This window comes from Conger conger, chromosome 4, assembly GCF_963514075.1.
Source record: "Conger conger chromosome 4, fConCon1.1, whole genome shotgun sequence".
Taxonomy (NCBI): Eukaryota; Metazoa; Chordata; class Actinopteri; order Anguilliformes; family Congridae; genus Conger; species Conger conger.
In genome coordinates, this window is record NC_083763.1 from 606,908 (window position 1) to 620,199 (window position 13,292).

Sequence of the window (13,292 nt, forward strand, 5' to 3'; positions counted from 1 at the left end):
TCTCAGTCTCATTTCTAAATAAAGTTTGGTGCAGTGTGTGTGGGGCTTTAACATGCACACACTGACTGATGGGATGTTCCTCCCTGTGAACCTTAATAGTTGTCTTTGTGATTTACTTTGTGTTTCGGTAGTTTTAGTTGGCTATGCAAAAAAAAAAGATAGGCCCTGGTCCTTATCTTTGTTGTGCAGGTAGCAGTTGAAGATAAGAAATGTGTGAGTTTGTGCGTGTGCACATGTGTGTGTGTGTGTGTGTGAGTGTGTGCATGTGTGTGTGTGCGCATGTGTGCATGTGTCCGTGCGCATGTGCGCATGTGTGCATGTGTGTGCGTTTGAGTGCATGTGTGAGGTCATGGTCTCAGCATTCTTCAAGCAAATCTTTCCATTTTCACTGAATTGTTCTTCCAAAACCCCCTACAGGGTAACTGGACTTACATAGTACTGCATGTGGTGAAACTTATGTAACTGCTGTTCATGTACACTGGATGTATTTTTCTTTTTGCACCAAATCCCAGATCAACAGTTTCTGAGAAACTGAGAAACTACCTTGTCTGCCACCAACCATTAGAATTAGGGTTTGGGCTGCCAATAGCGTTAGGGTTGTAAGTAAGGTTAGGTAAAAAAAAAATCTTTCTTCAGTAAAAACAAACTGTACACATGAATATGTGAACCACCGTTCACATATCACATATGCATGAGAAAACATCTTGTGGCAGTTTGAATATTTGCATGAAATATTTCCATGAACAAGCTGGTGCACACGTCTCTGTAACGTACTCAGTGAGTGTATTTTCCTCTTCATAATGTGTACCTTTAAGAATCAACAAAGATTTTCTACGACAGGTAAGGAGGCTGCATATTTGTTTAGTTTTACTGTTACCTATATATGATGGAGTTCTGAAGTGATCAGTTTGAAAAATAATACAATTGCCATTTTAATGCATGTGCTTCAGTAATCTGGTGGCCATTTTGAGTAACTGGCACTGGGTGTAGATTCCTGTTTAACAGTAGTGATGTCTCCTGATGAGGACTGTCACGATCGGGCGAGTTTTTAGGCAAACAGCGGTCGCTTGGAGAAGTGGTACTCAAACTCGGAAATGTAGTTGCTAAAATGATTAAAAGATTCAAAACTTTGGGCATCAAATCAGACCCATAAACACTGTTCTGCAGTCCCTGCCCCCATTGAAGGGTATACACTATTATATCCAGTTATGGTGTTGCAGACCTGCCAACTTTGGAAAGTAGCAACTTAATGTGTGTGCACATTAGGCACATTGGCTGATCAGTGTTGATTGAGGTCACATGCTCACTCATCACAACTTATTACAAAGCACATAGATCCCATTCACCACCAAATCTAGTTATTCAACATACAAGTAGACTATGAAGAAAACAAGAACTCAAGAACTCTCACACACACACACACACACTCACAGTCACACACACACACACACTCACACTCACACACTGACACACACACACATTCTAAATTCTTTTTTCAAAAATTTAGTTTTGACAGTAAAAGAGATCAGGCAAAATAGTTTTTTTCACCAGATTCTCTTGCTCTTCACTCCACTTTCAAATACACTACATATTGAAAGTGAATATTTCAGAATACCTGTATACTGTAAATACATTTTTGTTTCAATATTAATATTTAATGAATGTTATGTGTGCTCATACAAACCGATAACCACACTTACAGTAAATTGTTTAATAGTAATGAAAATAAATTATACTATGGCCTATCCTATAATATAGCCTTTATATTATATTCATATTCACAGAAACATGAACAGGCTATGTTGCAGTATAAAAACAACATGGTCTATGTATTGTGTTGGAAAGCACTGTCATTTATGAAAAGCAGCAGCAGCTTATATAGGCACACATAAGGGCCTAATTTGGAAAAAAGAATGGCCTGTGTATAGAAATGAAAGCATTTCTATGTTAGTAATGTTATTACCTGTAGCTCCTTGATGGCTAACGTCAAAATCATAATTGCACACGGTGCAAAACGCATGACTTCTGAGGGGCATAGACTCGCTTCTTTTTAGATTTGCTTCCCTCTCTCTCTCTCTGTCAGTATCCTCATCTGACGTCATGTGTATTATTAACTGCAAGGCACACACATACACGAACACATCATCATCATCCTCGTGTTTTTCTTATTAGGCTACCACACGCACTTGCGTGAAAACACTTCGTATGCTGCTCATAAGAATCTCACATGCACGTGTAGTTTGGAAGGTCTTAACGCACAGTAGCTTCGGTTGACTGGATGGAAACGTCAGTAGGCTACCATATTTTTTCACTTTAGGCTATGCAATATTGTTTTGATATAGGTCTGGGTCAAATATCAAAACAAGCTGGGACAAATATTTCCTTCAGATAAGGCGGAACATTGGGTTTGAGCTATCACGTTACGACGGTTGTCCTTGCTTTATTTTCCAGAAGTTGGCAGGCTTATTAAAATGGACGCAATTCACAATTCCCATACCCTGCCCATTTACCTTTGAAACGTTGTCCCCTTGTAAAACCAGTCACAATATTTAGATGGACTGAGAGAGATGAAAACCAATTTCGTTACTTTCGTTTTGACGGCTCCCCTGCTCTCCACTTGTAGCCTATTTGAAGAGTTTAAAACTAGCGCTATGATTGGTCGAAGTCTTCTTTTCCCAACAGGTTGCTGCCCAATGCGGTTACACCCATAGACGAGTTGCCTAGTGCGCGAATGTACAGACAGTTTAACTCAAATTTTGAAGTGACAAATCGTAGCAGTGTAGTTTGGTGTCTAAATGCGTATCTGCTACGCAAAATGCGTAAAGGTTGGCAGGTCTGGAAAAGCCATTGGATATCAATAAAAACAATAAAAGAACATGGAGCAAGTTTTTATTTATTTTTTATTTTTTATTTATTATGCAGACAATACAAACATACAAAATAATAAGTATACAAATACAATGTATACAGAACAATCACTGAGCCAACAAAAAACAAAGAAAAACAAGAAATACCAGGGGGGGAGGGGTGTTATACAAAAGGCATCAATACAATAAATTCAATCTACAAATAACTTAAAGTAAGTACAGACATTAATAGTTTTGGCAGCTTTCTTATTAAAATAATGTTTCATTAAACTAGTAAAATTTTCACATTCTTTGATAAAAACGAAAAAAAAGGGGCTTTTTTTTCCCGTAAATTTGCATTTATGGATATGAAATTTGGCCAATAAAATAATCTAATTCATCAGGTGAAATTCCTTGTCCTTAGATCTATCATATACAGTAAAACCAAACAAAATGTTTTTTCCAAAATAAAGAAAAGTCACTATGAACATGATCTATCACAAATCTACAAAGATCTTTCCAGAACAACTTCACATGGTGACAGTGCCAAAATAAGTGGACCAACGTTTCAGGGCTTGTATCACAAAAAGAGCAGCTGACATCAATATCTTTCTTTAGTTTCCTCAGATAATGATTGGCTGGGTAATACTTACGTATAATTTTAAATGATACCTCTCTAATTTTATTTGTAAGCAAATACTTGTAAGGTAGCATCCATCTTTCCAACAGATATCATCAACCAAACCATTCCAATAAAAGATTACATAAGGGATTGACACAATATCTTTTTGGAACAAAGATCCAAGTATCAAAGTATAGCTCGATTGGGTATCGGCTGGATCAAACGAGGGCAAAATCGAAGGACAAGGGGCGTTCCTCAACAACATTAATGAACCCTCAGGTTTGGCACCAAAAACAATTGCATACTCCTTCTGGGATATAGGAATCAAATATAAATAAAAAAACTCCTGATATGATAATAGACATCCCTGAGAGTTGATCAATTGATTTACCAAAATGATGCGATTATCTAACCAATTTTTCAAAAATAAAGATCTGTTTTTATACAAAATGTCTTCGTTGTTCCAAATATAATATTGGTGTGGGGAAAAGTTGTGTTTGTAAACCATTGACCAAGTCAATAACATTTGTCTATGGAAAGCAAACAATTTTGCTGGAATTTTTCCGGGATTGTAATTACATAATAACAAAAACTTAAGGCCACCAATGCTAGAGAAAATAATTAGGAATAAAATTCCAAATTGAAGTGGGGTTTTTCAAAAAATGCTTTGCCCAGTTTATTTTAAAAGTATGGTTCAAAGTACAGAAATCTAAGAAATTAAGGCTACCATTTTCATAGGTATTCATGACTACTGATTTCCTGATATAATGAGTATGGTTCTTCCAGACAAAGTTAAAAAGCATTCGGTCAATATCCTTAGAAATCCTGTTGTCAAGGTGAAGAGATAAAGCAGCATAGGAGAGTCTGGAGAGTCCCTCTGCTTTAGTAAGTAACACTCTGCCTTTCAAAGAAAGATCTCTTTGTAACCATTGATTCAGTTTAGTCCTAGTCTTCTCAATCACATGATTAAAGTAGAACATGGAGCAAAGTGTAAATGAAAACTAAGCTGAACCTACATGACTGAGGGCTGAGGGAACAGTCTGGGAGCTGGAAGAGCTGGTTCTCATGGGAGAGCTGCTCTCAGAGCACCTTGCTGTGGTTTATTTGCTGTGTGTCTGACTGGGAGTGGATGTGCCTGGGGGGCATTCTGTGGCAGTAATGAGGCTCAACTGTATTTATGTAAGGAGAAATATGAATCATAGGGGAGTTCCTAAATAATACCTCCTCAAAGAATTCAACCGGCAAACATAATGGTTGTTTGGGGCGGCCTGTAGCATAGTGGTTAGGGTAAATGACTGGGACACGCAAGGTCGGTGGTTCTAATCTTGATCAAGGGCCCTTAACCCTGCATTGCTCCAGGGGAGGATCACGCCTTTCAATTGACGTGGGACGAGTGGTTGGTCGGACTCGGTATTTTTCGGGACCGCAATGCATGCTGGGAATGCAGGCCCCAGGGGTGGATCTAGCCTCTCCCGGTCTGGAGCTCTTCTTTGCTACTTCCTTAAAGGAAACTCTCAAGACTGTTTGCGCATGTGCGCCCCTTGTGGCATCATGTGATTTGACACTCATTTTGTTAACCCTGACAGCATATCCTATGTGGGTTACAGAACGAATATGTGAACCTCCTTAGTGCTTCATTTCATCCGACACTGTTTCCACTCGTCCATTCCAACCATAATCAACATTACGACATACAATAAAGTGCCAATCAGAACCAGGGACACGTACACTGAAGACCCTAGAGGGAAGTACTGTTCCAAGAGTGATAACATCAATAAAACTTTAACCCTTGTAGAAAAATTAAGATCAACTGACCAACAAGCAGCAATACCAAACTTTTGGCAACTAAGAGTAGACCACCAAGCATAGAACACTAAGAGTAGAACATTAAGTGTAGAACACTAAGCGTAGAACACTAAGCGTAGAACACTAAGCGTAGAACACTAAGAGTAGAACACTAAGCATAGAACACTAAGCATAGAACACTAAGCGTAGAACACTAAGAATAGTAAAATAATGAAATACAGGTGTGATCATTACATACAGCATACACACAGCATACATGGATAATTATTACAGTGAGGTAGGGAGGGAAAGGTGCAGCCTGGACAGGTGAGTCTTCACTCTGCACTTGAAGGAGGTCAAAGACTCTGCTGTTCTGACCTTCACAGGAAGGTCATTCCACCACTGTGGGGCTGTTTGGTTGTATTAGCTCATATCACCAAACCAAACCAAAATCACAGGTCATAATATTAACCAAGTGCAAAGAAAAGCCTTTTTCCCCTCAACCTGACTACTATGTGGCTCTGTAATTTACACAGTGATTTACACAGTGATTTACTCATGGGTATGTGTCTCTTCCAGAGATGAAGACTGGTTGGTCAATGTGCCCGTATTTGATTCTCCTGATCCTCCACCAGACCTCCAGATCAGGTACAGAATATGCTCACTGCAATATAACACAGTTTACATCATACATCAGTAACATTGCATGGAATTAACTGCATTACAACTGGACCAGCTCCGCAAATATGAACTACAGTTACTACAAACTGTGAAATAAGGATTAGCAGTTGTTATGGAGTACTGTGTTCTAGAGGATTAAACCTGAGGTTTAAATTCCAGCTATAAGCATGCTCTAGATGACCCTTTAATTTCTGCTTGCTTTCTTTACACACATAAATACTTAGATTAACATATCCCCCAGCACCCCCCAGTGAACATGGCCGTGAGCCTTCTGGATTTGGAGAAGGCTTACAGTCAGTTACCTGAGGTATAGTGCTGTGAAAAAGTATTTGCCCCTTCCTGATTTCCTCTATTATTGCATATTTGTCACACTGAATGATTTCAGATCTTTAGACAAAACGCAGGACCTGGAGTTGAGTAGTGCACGACTGCAGTGTTGGTCTGTAGCTGGAGCAGGACTGCTGTGTCGGTCTGTAGCTGGAGCAGGACTGCAGTGTTGGTCTGTAGCTGGAGCAGGACTGCAGTGTTGGTCTGTAGCTGGAGCAGGACTGCAGTGTTGGTCTGTAGCTGGTGCAGGACTGCAGTGTCGGTCTGTAGCTGGTGCAGGACTGCAGTGTTGGTCTGTAGCCGGAGCAGGACTGCAGTGTTGGTCTGTAGCTGGTGCAGGACTGCAGTGTTGGTCTGTAGCTGGTGCAGGACTGCAGTGTCGGTCTGTAGCTGGAGCAGGACTGCAGTGTTGGTCTGTAGCTGGAGCAGGACTGCAGTGTTGGTCTTTAGCTGGTGCAGGGCTGCAGTGTCGGTCTGTAGCTGGAGCAGGACTGCAGTGTCGTTCTGTAGCTGGTCCAGCAGTAGTCTTAGTGTGTGCTCTTTCTCTCTGCAGAGATGTTCCAGCTTCTGGGTCCAGCTGGTCCTGTGATTGCTGTAGTTGGTGAAGATGTTGTCCTTCCCACTCACCTCAAACCCAACATAAGTGCAGAGGATATGCACATAGAGTGGTTCAGACCCCAGAACAGAGACCCACTGGTGCATCTCTACCTTCTGGGAGAGAGCAGGAATGAGCGCCAGAACCCATCGTACAGCGGAAGGACCGCACTCTTCCCTGAGGAACTGAGGAAGGGCAATACGTCTCTGAGGCTGAGCAGGGTCCAGGTCTCTGATGAGGGGCAGTATTGGTGTCACATTCAGTCCACATCTGACTCTCAGGAGATTTACCGGGTCATGGTTTCACTGGAAGTAAGAGGTCAGTGCCATTTTGGGGTTTTGAGGTTAAGAGATGCTCCCTTCACACTGTATGTTACAGAGATGGGGACTCACACTCAAGTCACACACACACAGACTCCAGACTCGACTCGGACTCGTCAAAAATGACTCCAGAAACAATTTCACAACCAATCATTATTTTTCAATGATTTATATTCTAAATAATCCTTGGTTAAAACACAGACACAGACTCAGGGAAGCAGTGAAATGGCACTGAAGGGGCAGACAGAGCGTAATCCAAACAGGCAGGCAACAGTGAAAAAACCGGGTGGTCAGTCTAAACGGGGCAGAGGTACATTATGGGGTTTTGGGGTTAAGAGATGCTCCCTTCACACTGTATGCTATTATAACTGTTTTTTAAAAAGAATGTTTTGCTTTATCAAAAATTATATTGAAGGACATTTTGGAAATGGATAAACATATGATGGCAAATGTAGATGAATGCAGAGACTATTAGATGATATAAGCTGTTACTAACATCACATTTCTGCAGCTGTAGGAACTGAGCCAGTGATCTTCACAGATACAGACAGAAAAAATAAGGTTGGCCTGCTGTGTGAATCTAAAGGCTGGTATCCTCAGCCTGACCTCATCTGGCAGGACAGTGAGGGTCACAATCTCACCACTGAGAAACCTGAGATACTCAGGGACAGCCTGAACCTCATTACCATTAGATCACAAATCATCATCATGAAGAGGAAAGGCATCAGCAAATTCTCCTGTCGAGTTCTGCAGCAGAAGCTCCATGAGGAAAAGGTGACCGTGTTTTACCTCCATGGTGAGTAAGACTTTACAGAATCAAACAGAGCACACACTCCACACAGATGATCAATGCCTGGAACTGTGTGGATGTGCCACCGATTTCTCCAGTTCCTCTGCAAAAGCTCATTCTATTAGTGTGGCATTAGTTCCATCTACTGGTTTTCCCAGAGTGATCTTAATTTCTTTGAATTCACCACTGTCTCCATCTTTAATTTAAGCACTCATAGACTGAATTTCTCACCAACTCTCACACACATTTGTTTATACGTCCATTGTGTTCATTTCTTTTCCTGCACTGTATACCTGGGATGTGCCTAACCGCCATATTTCTGAGGTGTGTGCATGTGGAGAGTGAATGAATGAAAAGGTGAACTCATTATTTCATAAATGCTATTGTATGTTTCAGATGAGATTTCTGACCGTCCATGGAAAGTGGCCTTTGCTGTCATTATGACTGCATTTTCTCTCTTGGGATTTGCTGTGTTCATCCGTTGTTCGATGGAATGGAAAGGTAACATTTAACATAAATAATATGAAGGTGATAGGCAGCACGGATGGTGCAGTGGGTAGCACTGCCGCCTCACAGCAAGGAGGTCCTGGGTTCGAATCCCCGTCGGCCGGGGCCTCTCTGTGTGGAGTTTGCATGTTCTCCCCGTGTTTGCGTGGGTTTCCTCCGGGTACTCCGGTTTCCTCCCACAGTCCAAAGACATGCAGTTTAGGCTGATTGGAGAGTCTAAATTGCCTGTGGGTATGAGTGTGTGAGTCAATGGTGTGTGTGCCCTGTGATGGACTGGCGACCTGTCCAGGGTGTATTCCTGCCTTTTGCCCAATGTATGCTGGGATAGGCTCCAGCCCCCCTGCGACCCTGTTCAGGATAAGCGGGTTAGGATAATGAATGGATGGATGGATGAATGAATAGGAAGGTGTGAATTGAAATTAAACTATTAATGTCATTCTGAGAAGTCGGTCAGAAAATGAACATGAGAATATGAGGTGAGTAAATTAAGCGTTAAAGGTTTTGGGTAAAAACCAGGCAGGGGACAGAGAACGCTGTGACAGGGAGCACGGAGTGTGATAAATAGAATAATGAATTAATATGTGTGTGTGTGTGTGTGTGTGTGTGTGTGTGTGTGTGTGTGTGTGTGTGTGTGTGTGTGTGTGTGTGTGTGTGTGTGTGTGTATGTGTATGTGTATGCGTGTGCGTGTGTGTGTGTGTGTGTGTATGTGTGTGTGTATATGCGTGTGTGTGTCTGTCTGTAGAATAAGGAATTGAGAAACTGCTCAATGGAACAGTCCTTTACTTGTAATCGTAAGGCAGTAGTCTACATTGGGGGCGACATTGGCTCAGGCGGTAAGAGCAGTCGTCTGGCAGTAGGAGGGTTGCGATACCACCCTGGGTGTGTCGGAGTGGCCCTGAGCAAGACTCCTAGCCCCTAAATGCTCCTAATGAGCTGGTTGGTGACTTGCCATGGCAGCCAATCGTCGTTGGAGTGTGAGTGTGTGTATGAATGGGTGAATGAGAAGCATCAGTTGTACAGCACTTTTGATAAAGGCGCTATATAAATGCCAACCATTTATATGCGATATGGATATATGGTTGCCTTATGCTGTCCCACCTCAAATCCATCACAGACCCCCTCCTGGACCCCCTGCAGTTTGCCTACAGAGCCAACAGGTCTGTAGATGATGCCGTAAACATGGCTTTCCGCTTCATCCTACAGCACCTGGACTCCGCAGGAACCTACGCCAGGGTCCTATTTGTGGATTTCAGCTCTGCCTTCAACACAATAATGCCAACTCTGCTGCAGGACAGGCTCTCCCAGCTGAGAGTGCCTGATCCGACCTGCAGGTGGATCACAGACTTCCTGTCTGACAGGAGGCAGCACGTGAAGCTGGAAAAACATGTCCCGGACCATCAGCACTGGTTCCCCCCAAGGCTGCGTTCTTTCAACAAGGCCCAGGGGACCCATCACTGTCACAGAACCGTTACAACCGTTACAGACACGTTATCTCCCTGTGATTAATGTCAACTAGGCCCGGGGGACCCCCCATTGTCACAGACTTTTATCCCACCCCCATAAACTTTATATTTTATATCTTGCACTTTAACAATACTTCAGATACCTTGCTTCAGCATCATGTTGTATTGTAAATATTTATTTTTATTTTTCATTTATATCCTACATCACATTCCACCTTCTTTTATATCTATGTTTCTATTTTTTTGGCACCTGGACCTGGAACTGTACCTCCCTCTAGTGTTCAGTCCCTGGTTAGGCTGGCAGACGCTCAGACCAACGTACAGTTGATTAGACTAAGCAGGAGACAATCCTCCCCTGGAGCAATGCAGGGTTAAGGGCCTTGCTCAAGGGCCCAACGGCTGTGCGGATCTTATTGCAGCTACACCGGGGATCAAACCACCGACATGTAACTTAACCAAACTTTATTTAGAAATAAAGTTTCCCAGTCAGTGTCCCAGTCATGTACCTTAACCACTAGGCTACAGGCCGCCCTGATGCAGTTTGAATGCAGTTGAATGCAATGCAATTCGCTTATGCACTTTGAATACTGGTTATGTACTTTGAATGCTGATTATGCACTTTGAATGGTGGTTATGTACTTTTTGTGCCAAGCTGTTCTAAAAAATAGAGCCTTTCATTGTAATTGTTATTTTTCTGCTATGACAGTTATTTGTGTTTATATTTTGAGTTATTTTTGAGCCTGTGCTTGTAGCATTGTGTCACCACTATGTCCGATGTTTTATAATCAGGCCCTGTGTCTCCAGTATGTCTGATGTTTTATAATACAGGCCCTGTGTCTCCAGTATGTCTGATGTTTTATAATCAGGCCCTGTGTCTCCAGTATGTCTGATGTTTTATAATACAGGCCCTGTGTCTCCAGTGTGTCTGATGTTTTATAATACAGGCCCTGTGTCTCCAGTATGTCTGATGTTTTATAATCAGGCCCTGTGTCTCCAGTATGTCTGATGTTTTATAATACAGGCCCTGTGTCTCCAGTATGTCTGATGTTTTATAATACAGGCCCTGTGTCTCCAGTGTGTCTGATGTTTTATAATCAGGCCCTGTGTCTCCAGTATGTCTGATGTTTTATAATACAGGCCCTGTGTCTCCAGTGTGTCTGATGTTTTATAATACAGGCCCTGTGTCTCCAGTATGTCTGATGTTTTATAATACAGGCCCTGTGTCTCCAGTGTGTCTGATGTTTTATAATACAGGCCCTGTGTCTCCAGTATGTCTGATGTTTTATAATCAGGCCCTGTGTCTCCAATGTGTCTGATGTTTTATAATACAGGCCCTGTGTCTCCAGTATGTCTGATGTTTTATAATACAGGCCCTGTGTCTCCAGTATGTCTGATGTTTTATAATACAGGCCCTGTGTCTCCAGTATGTCTGATGTTTTATAATACAGGCCCTGTGTCTCCAGTATGTCTGTTTTATAATCAGGCCCTGTGTCTCCAGTATGTCTGATGTTTTATAATACAGGCCCTGTGTCTCCAGTATGTCTGATGTTTTATAATACAGGCCCTGTGTCTCCAGTATGTCTGATGTTTTATAATCAGGCCCTGTGTCTCCAGTATGTCTGATGTTTTATAATACAGGCCCTGTGTCTCCAGTATGTCTGATGTTTTATAATACAGGCCCTGCTGAAAAGGAGCCTCAGACTCGCTGTTGAAATAAATCTTAAAGATGAGCTGGAACAGAAGATCCCTTTCACTCATAGGCCTAGATTTGGGCTTTGATGCAAATTTGAGAATTATTTAAAGCAAAAAGAAATAGACCAACTTTATATTGAAGAAATCTAGGCTGAATAAGACTTTTGCACAGTACTGATGTAGTGGTGTGTATGACCTTTATATGCAGTTTTATATGTTTTATATTCTATATTTGTAAAAGAGGATTTCATCTCAATCTGACTTCCTAGATTCTAGGTCACGGTCACGACTGCTGTCTGTTCTGGCCCCACGGTGGTGGAATGGCCTCCCTGTGGATGTCAGAACGGGAGAGTCTCTGACCTCTTTCAAACGCAGACTGAAGACTCTTCTCTTAAGGCTGCGCCTTTCCCTCCCTACCTCACCCAACCCCCAGTTGCTATATGAGCTTGATATGCAGTGTTTTATATGAGCTTGATATGCACTGTTTTATATGACCTTGATATGCACTGTTTTGTACGTCGCTTTGGATAAAAGCTTCTGCAAAATAAAATGTAATGTAATGTACTCAGTCTCACAGTCTCAGTCTCATTTCTAAATAAAGTTTGTGCAGGTACAGTGTGTGTGGGGTTCATATAGTGTCCACACTGACTGATGGGCGACAATGGCTCAGGTGGTAAGAGCAGTTGTCTGGCAGTCGGAGGGTTGCTGGTTCGAATCCCACCCTGGGTGTGTTGAAGTGTTCTTGAGCAAGACACCTGTAGGGGTCCTCGCACGGGACTCCAAATTATGTAGGGTCCTCGCACGGGCCGCCAAATAACGCAGGGATTTTACTCTCTACGAAACCGGGGCGCCAGTTAAACGTTGTGTAGCAGTATAACTGCAAAAAGTAATCAGTCTCATAAAATTACTATTATCAGAAATATCTAACCACAAATTTAGTATTTTAATTAATAATTAAAATAACCAATTTTAATGATTAAACATACCGATAACCTGAAGGTTGGAAGTTCTTCGAAAGACTGCTTTAACTCGGCTCTCATGTCTATGCGATTCCAAAACGGACACCGGGGTTTAATAAAATATATTTATTAAACAAACATACAAACACATAACAGATAAACGAACGGGAAGTTAGTAAGGAAATTTAGTTGGGTATGTGCGTGTGCGTGTGTGTGGCGCGCGCAAGCGCGCGTGTCGCTAGAGTTCTGGGTGTGGTAATGAGTTAGAGTTAGCTGTGAGAAGGGACTACTTGCGTAGTTTTACTCTATATATGCGCAAAAGACGGCGAATCAATCCACGTACATATATATGTAGCTAACCAAACACATTACAATGGTTGGATGGAAAATATTGAAACACAGATTCACAAAAACAGTTAAGACTAAACTAAACACTGGCTATGCCTGAATGTTTGTTTTCTTACTGAGTCCATACGCATTGCTGGATCCAAAAGACATGCTGTCCTTGTAGAAGCGGCGATGGTGCTGTGAATGGTGTCCGGGAGAGATGCGCAGGCTGGGGTGTTCCCGTCTTAGCAGCGCGTTGTCGTCTGGTCCGCTGGTCCTTTTCCAGGTGTAAAAGTTCGTTGCTGTTTCGTTGTTGAGCTTTATTGGGGTAAACTGATGTAGCGTTCCGCGTACAACAATTTCCACTCACTATAGGC

At 42.1% G+C, this 13,292-nt stretch overlaps 1 protein-coding gene across 1 annotated transcript; it reads left to right on the forward strand.

Annotated features, from left to right (window-relative positions):
- Positions 1 to 6,190: 6,190 nt before the first annotated feature.
- On the forward strand, positions 6,191 to 7,851 carry LOC133125950 (butyrophilin subfamily 3 member A2-like; the record flags this gene model as incomplete). The annotated part of the gene is made up of 3 exons (XM_061237698.1): positions 6,191 to 6,227; positions 6,815 to 7,174; positions 7,688 to 7,851. Coding segments are annotated over exons 1-3 (561 nt in total), but the record flags the coding sequence as incomplete, so codon positions are not given.
- Positions 7,852 to 13,292: the final 5,441 nt, after the last annotated feature.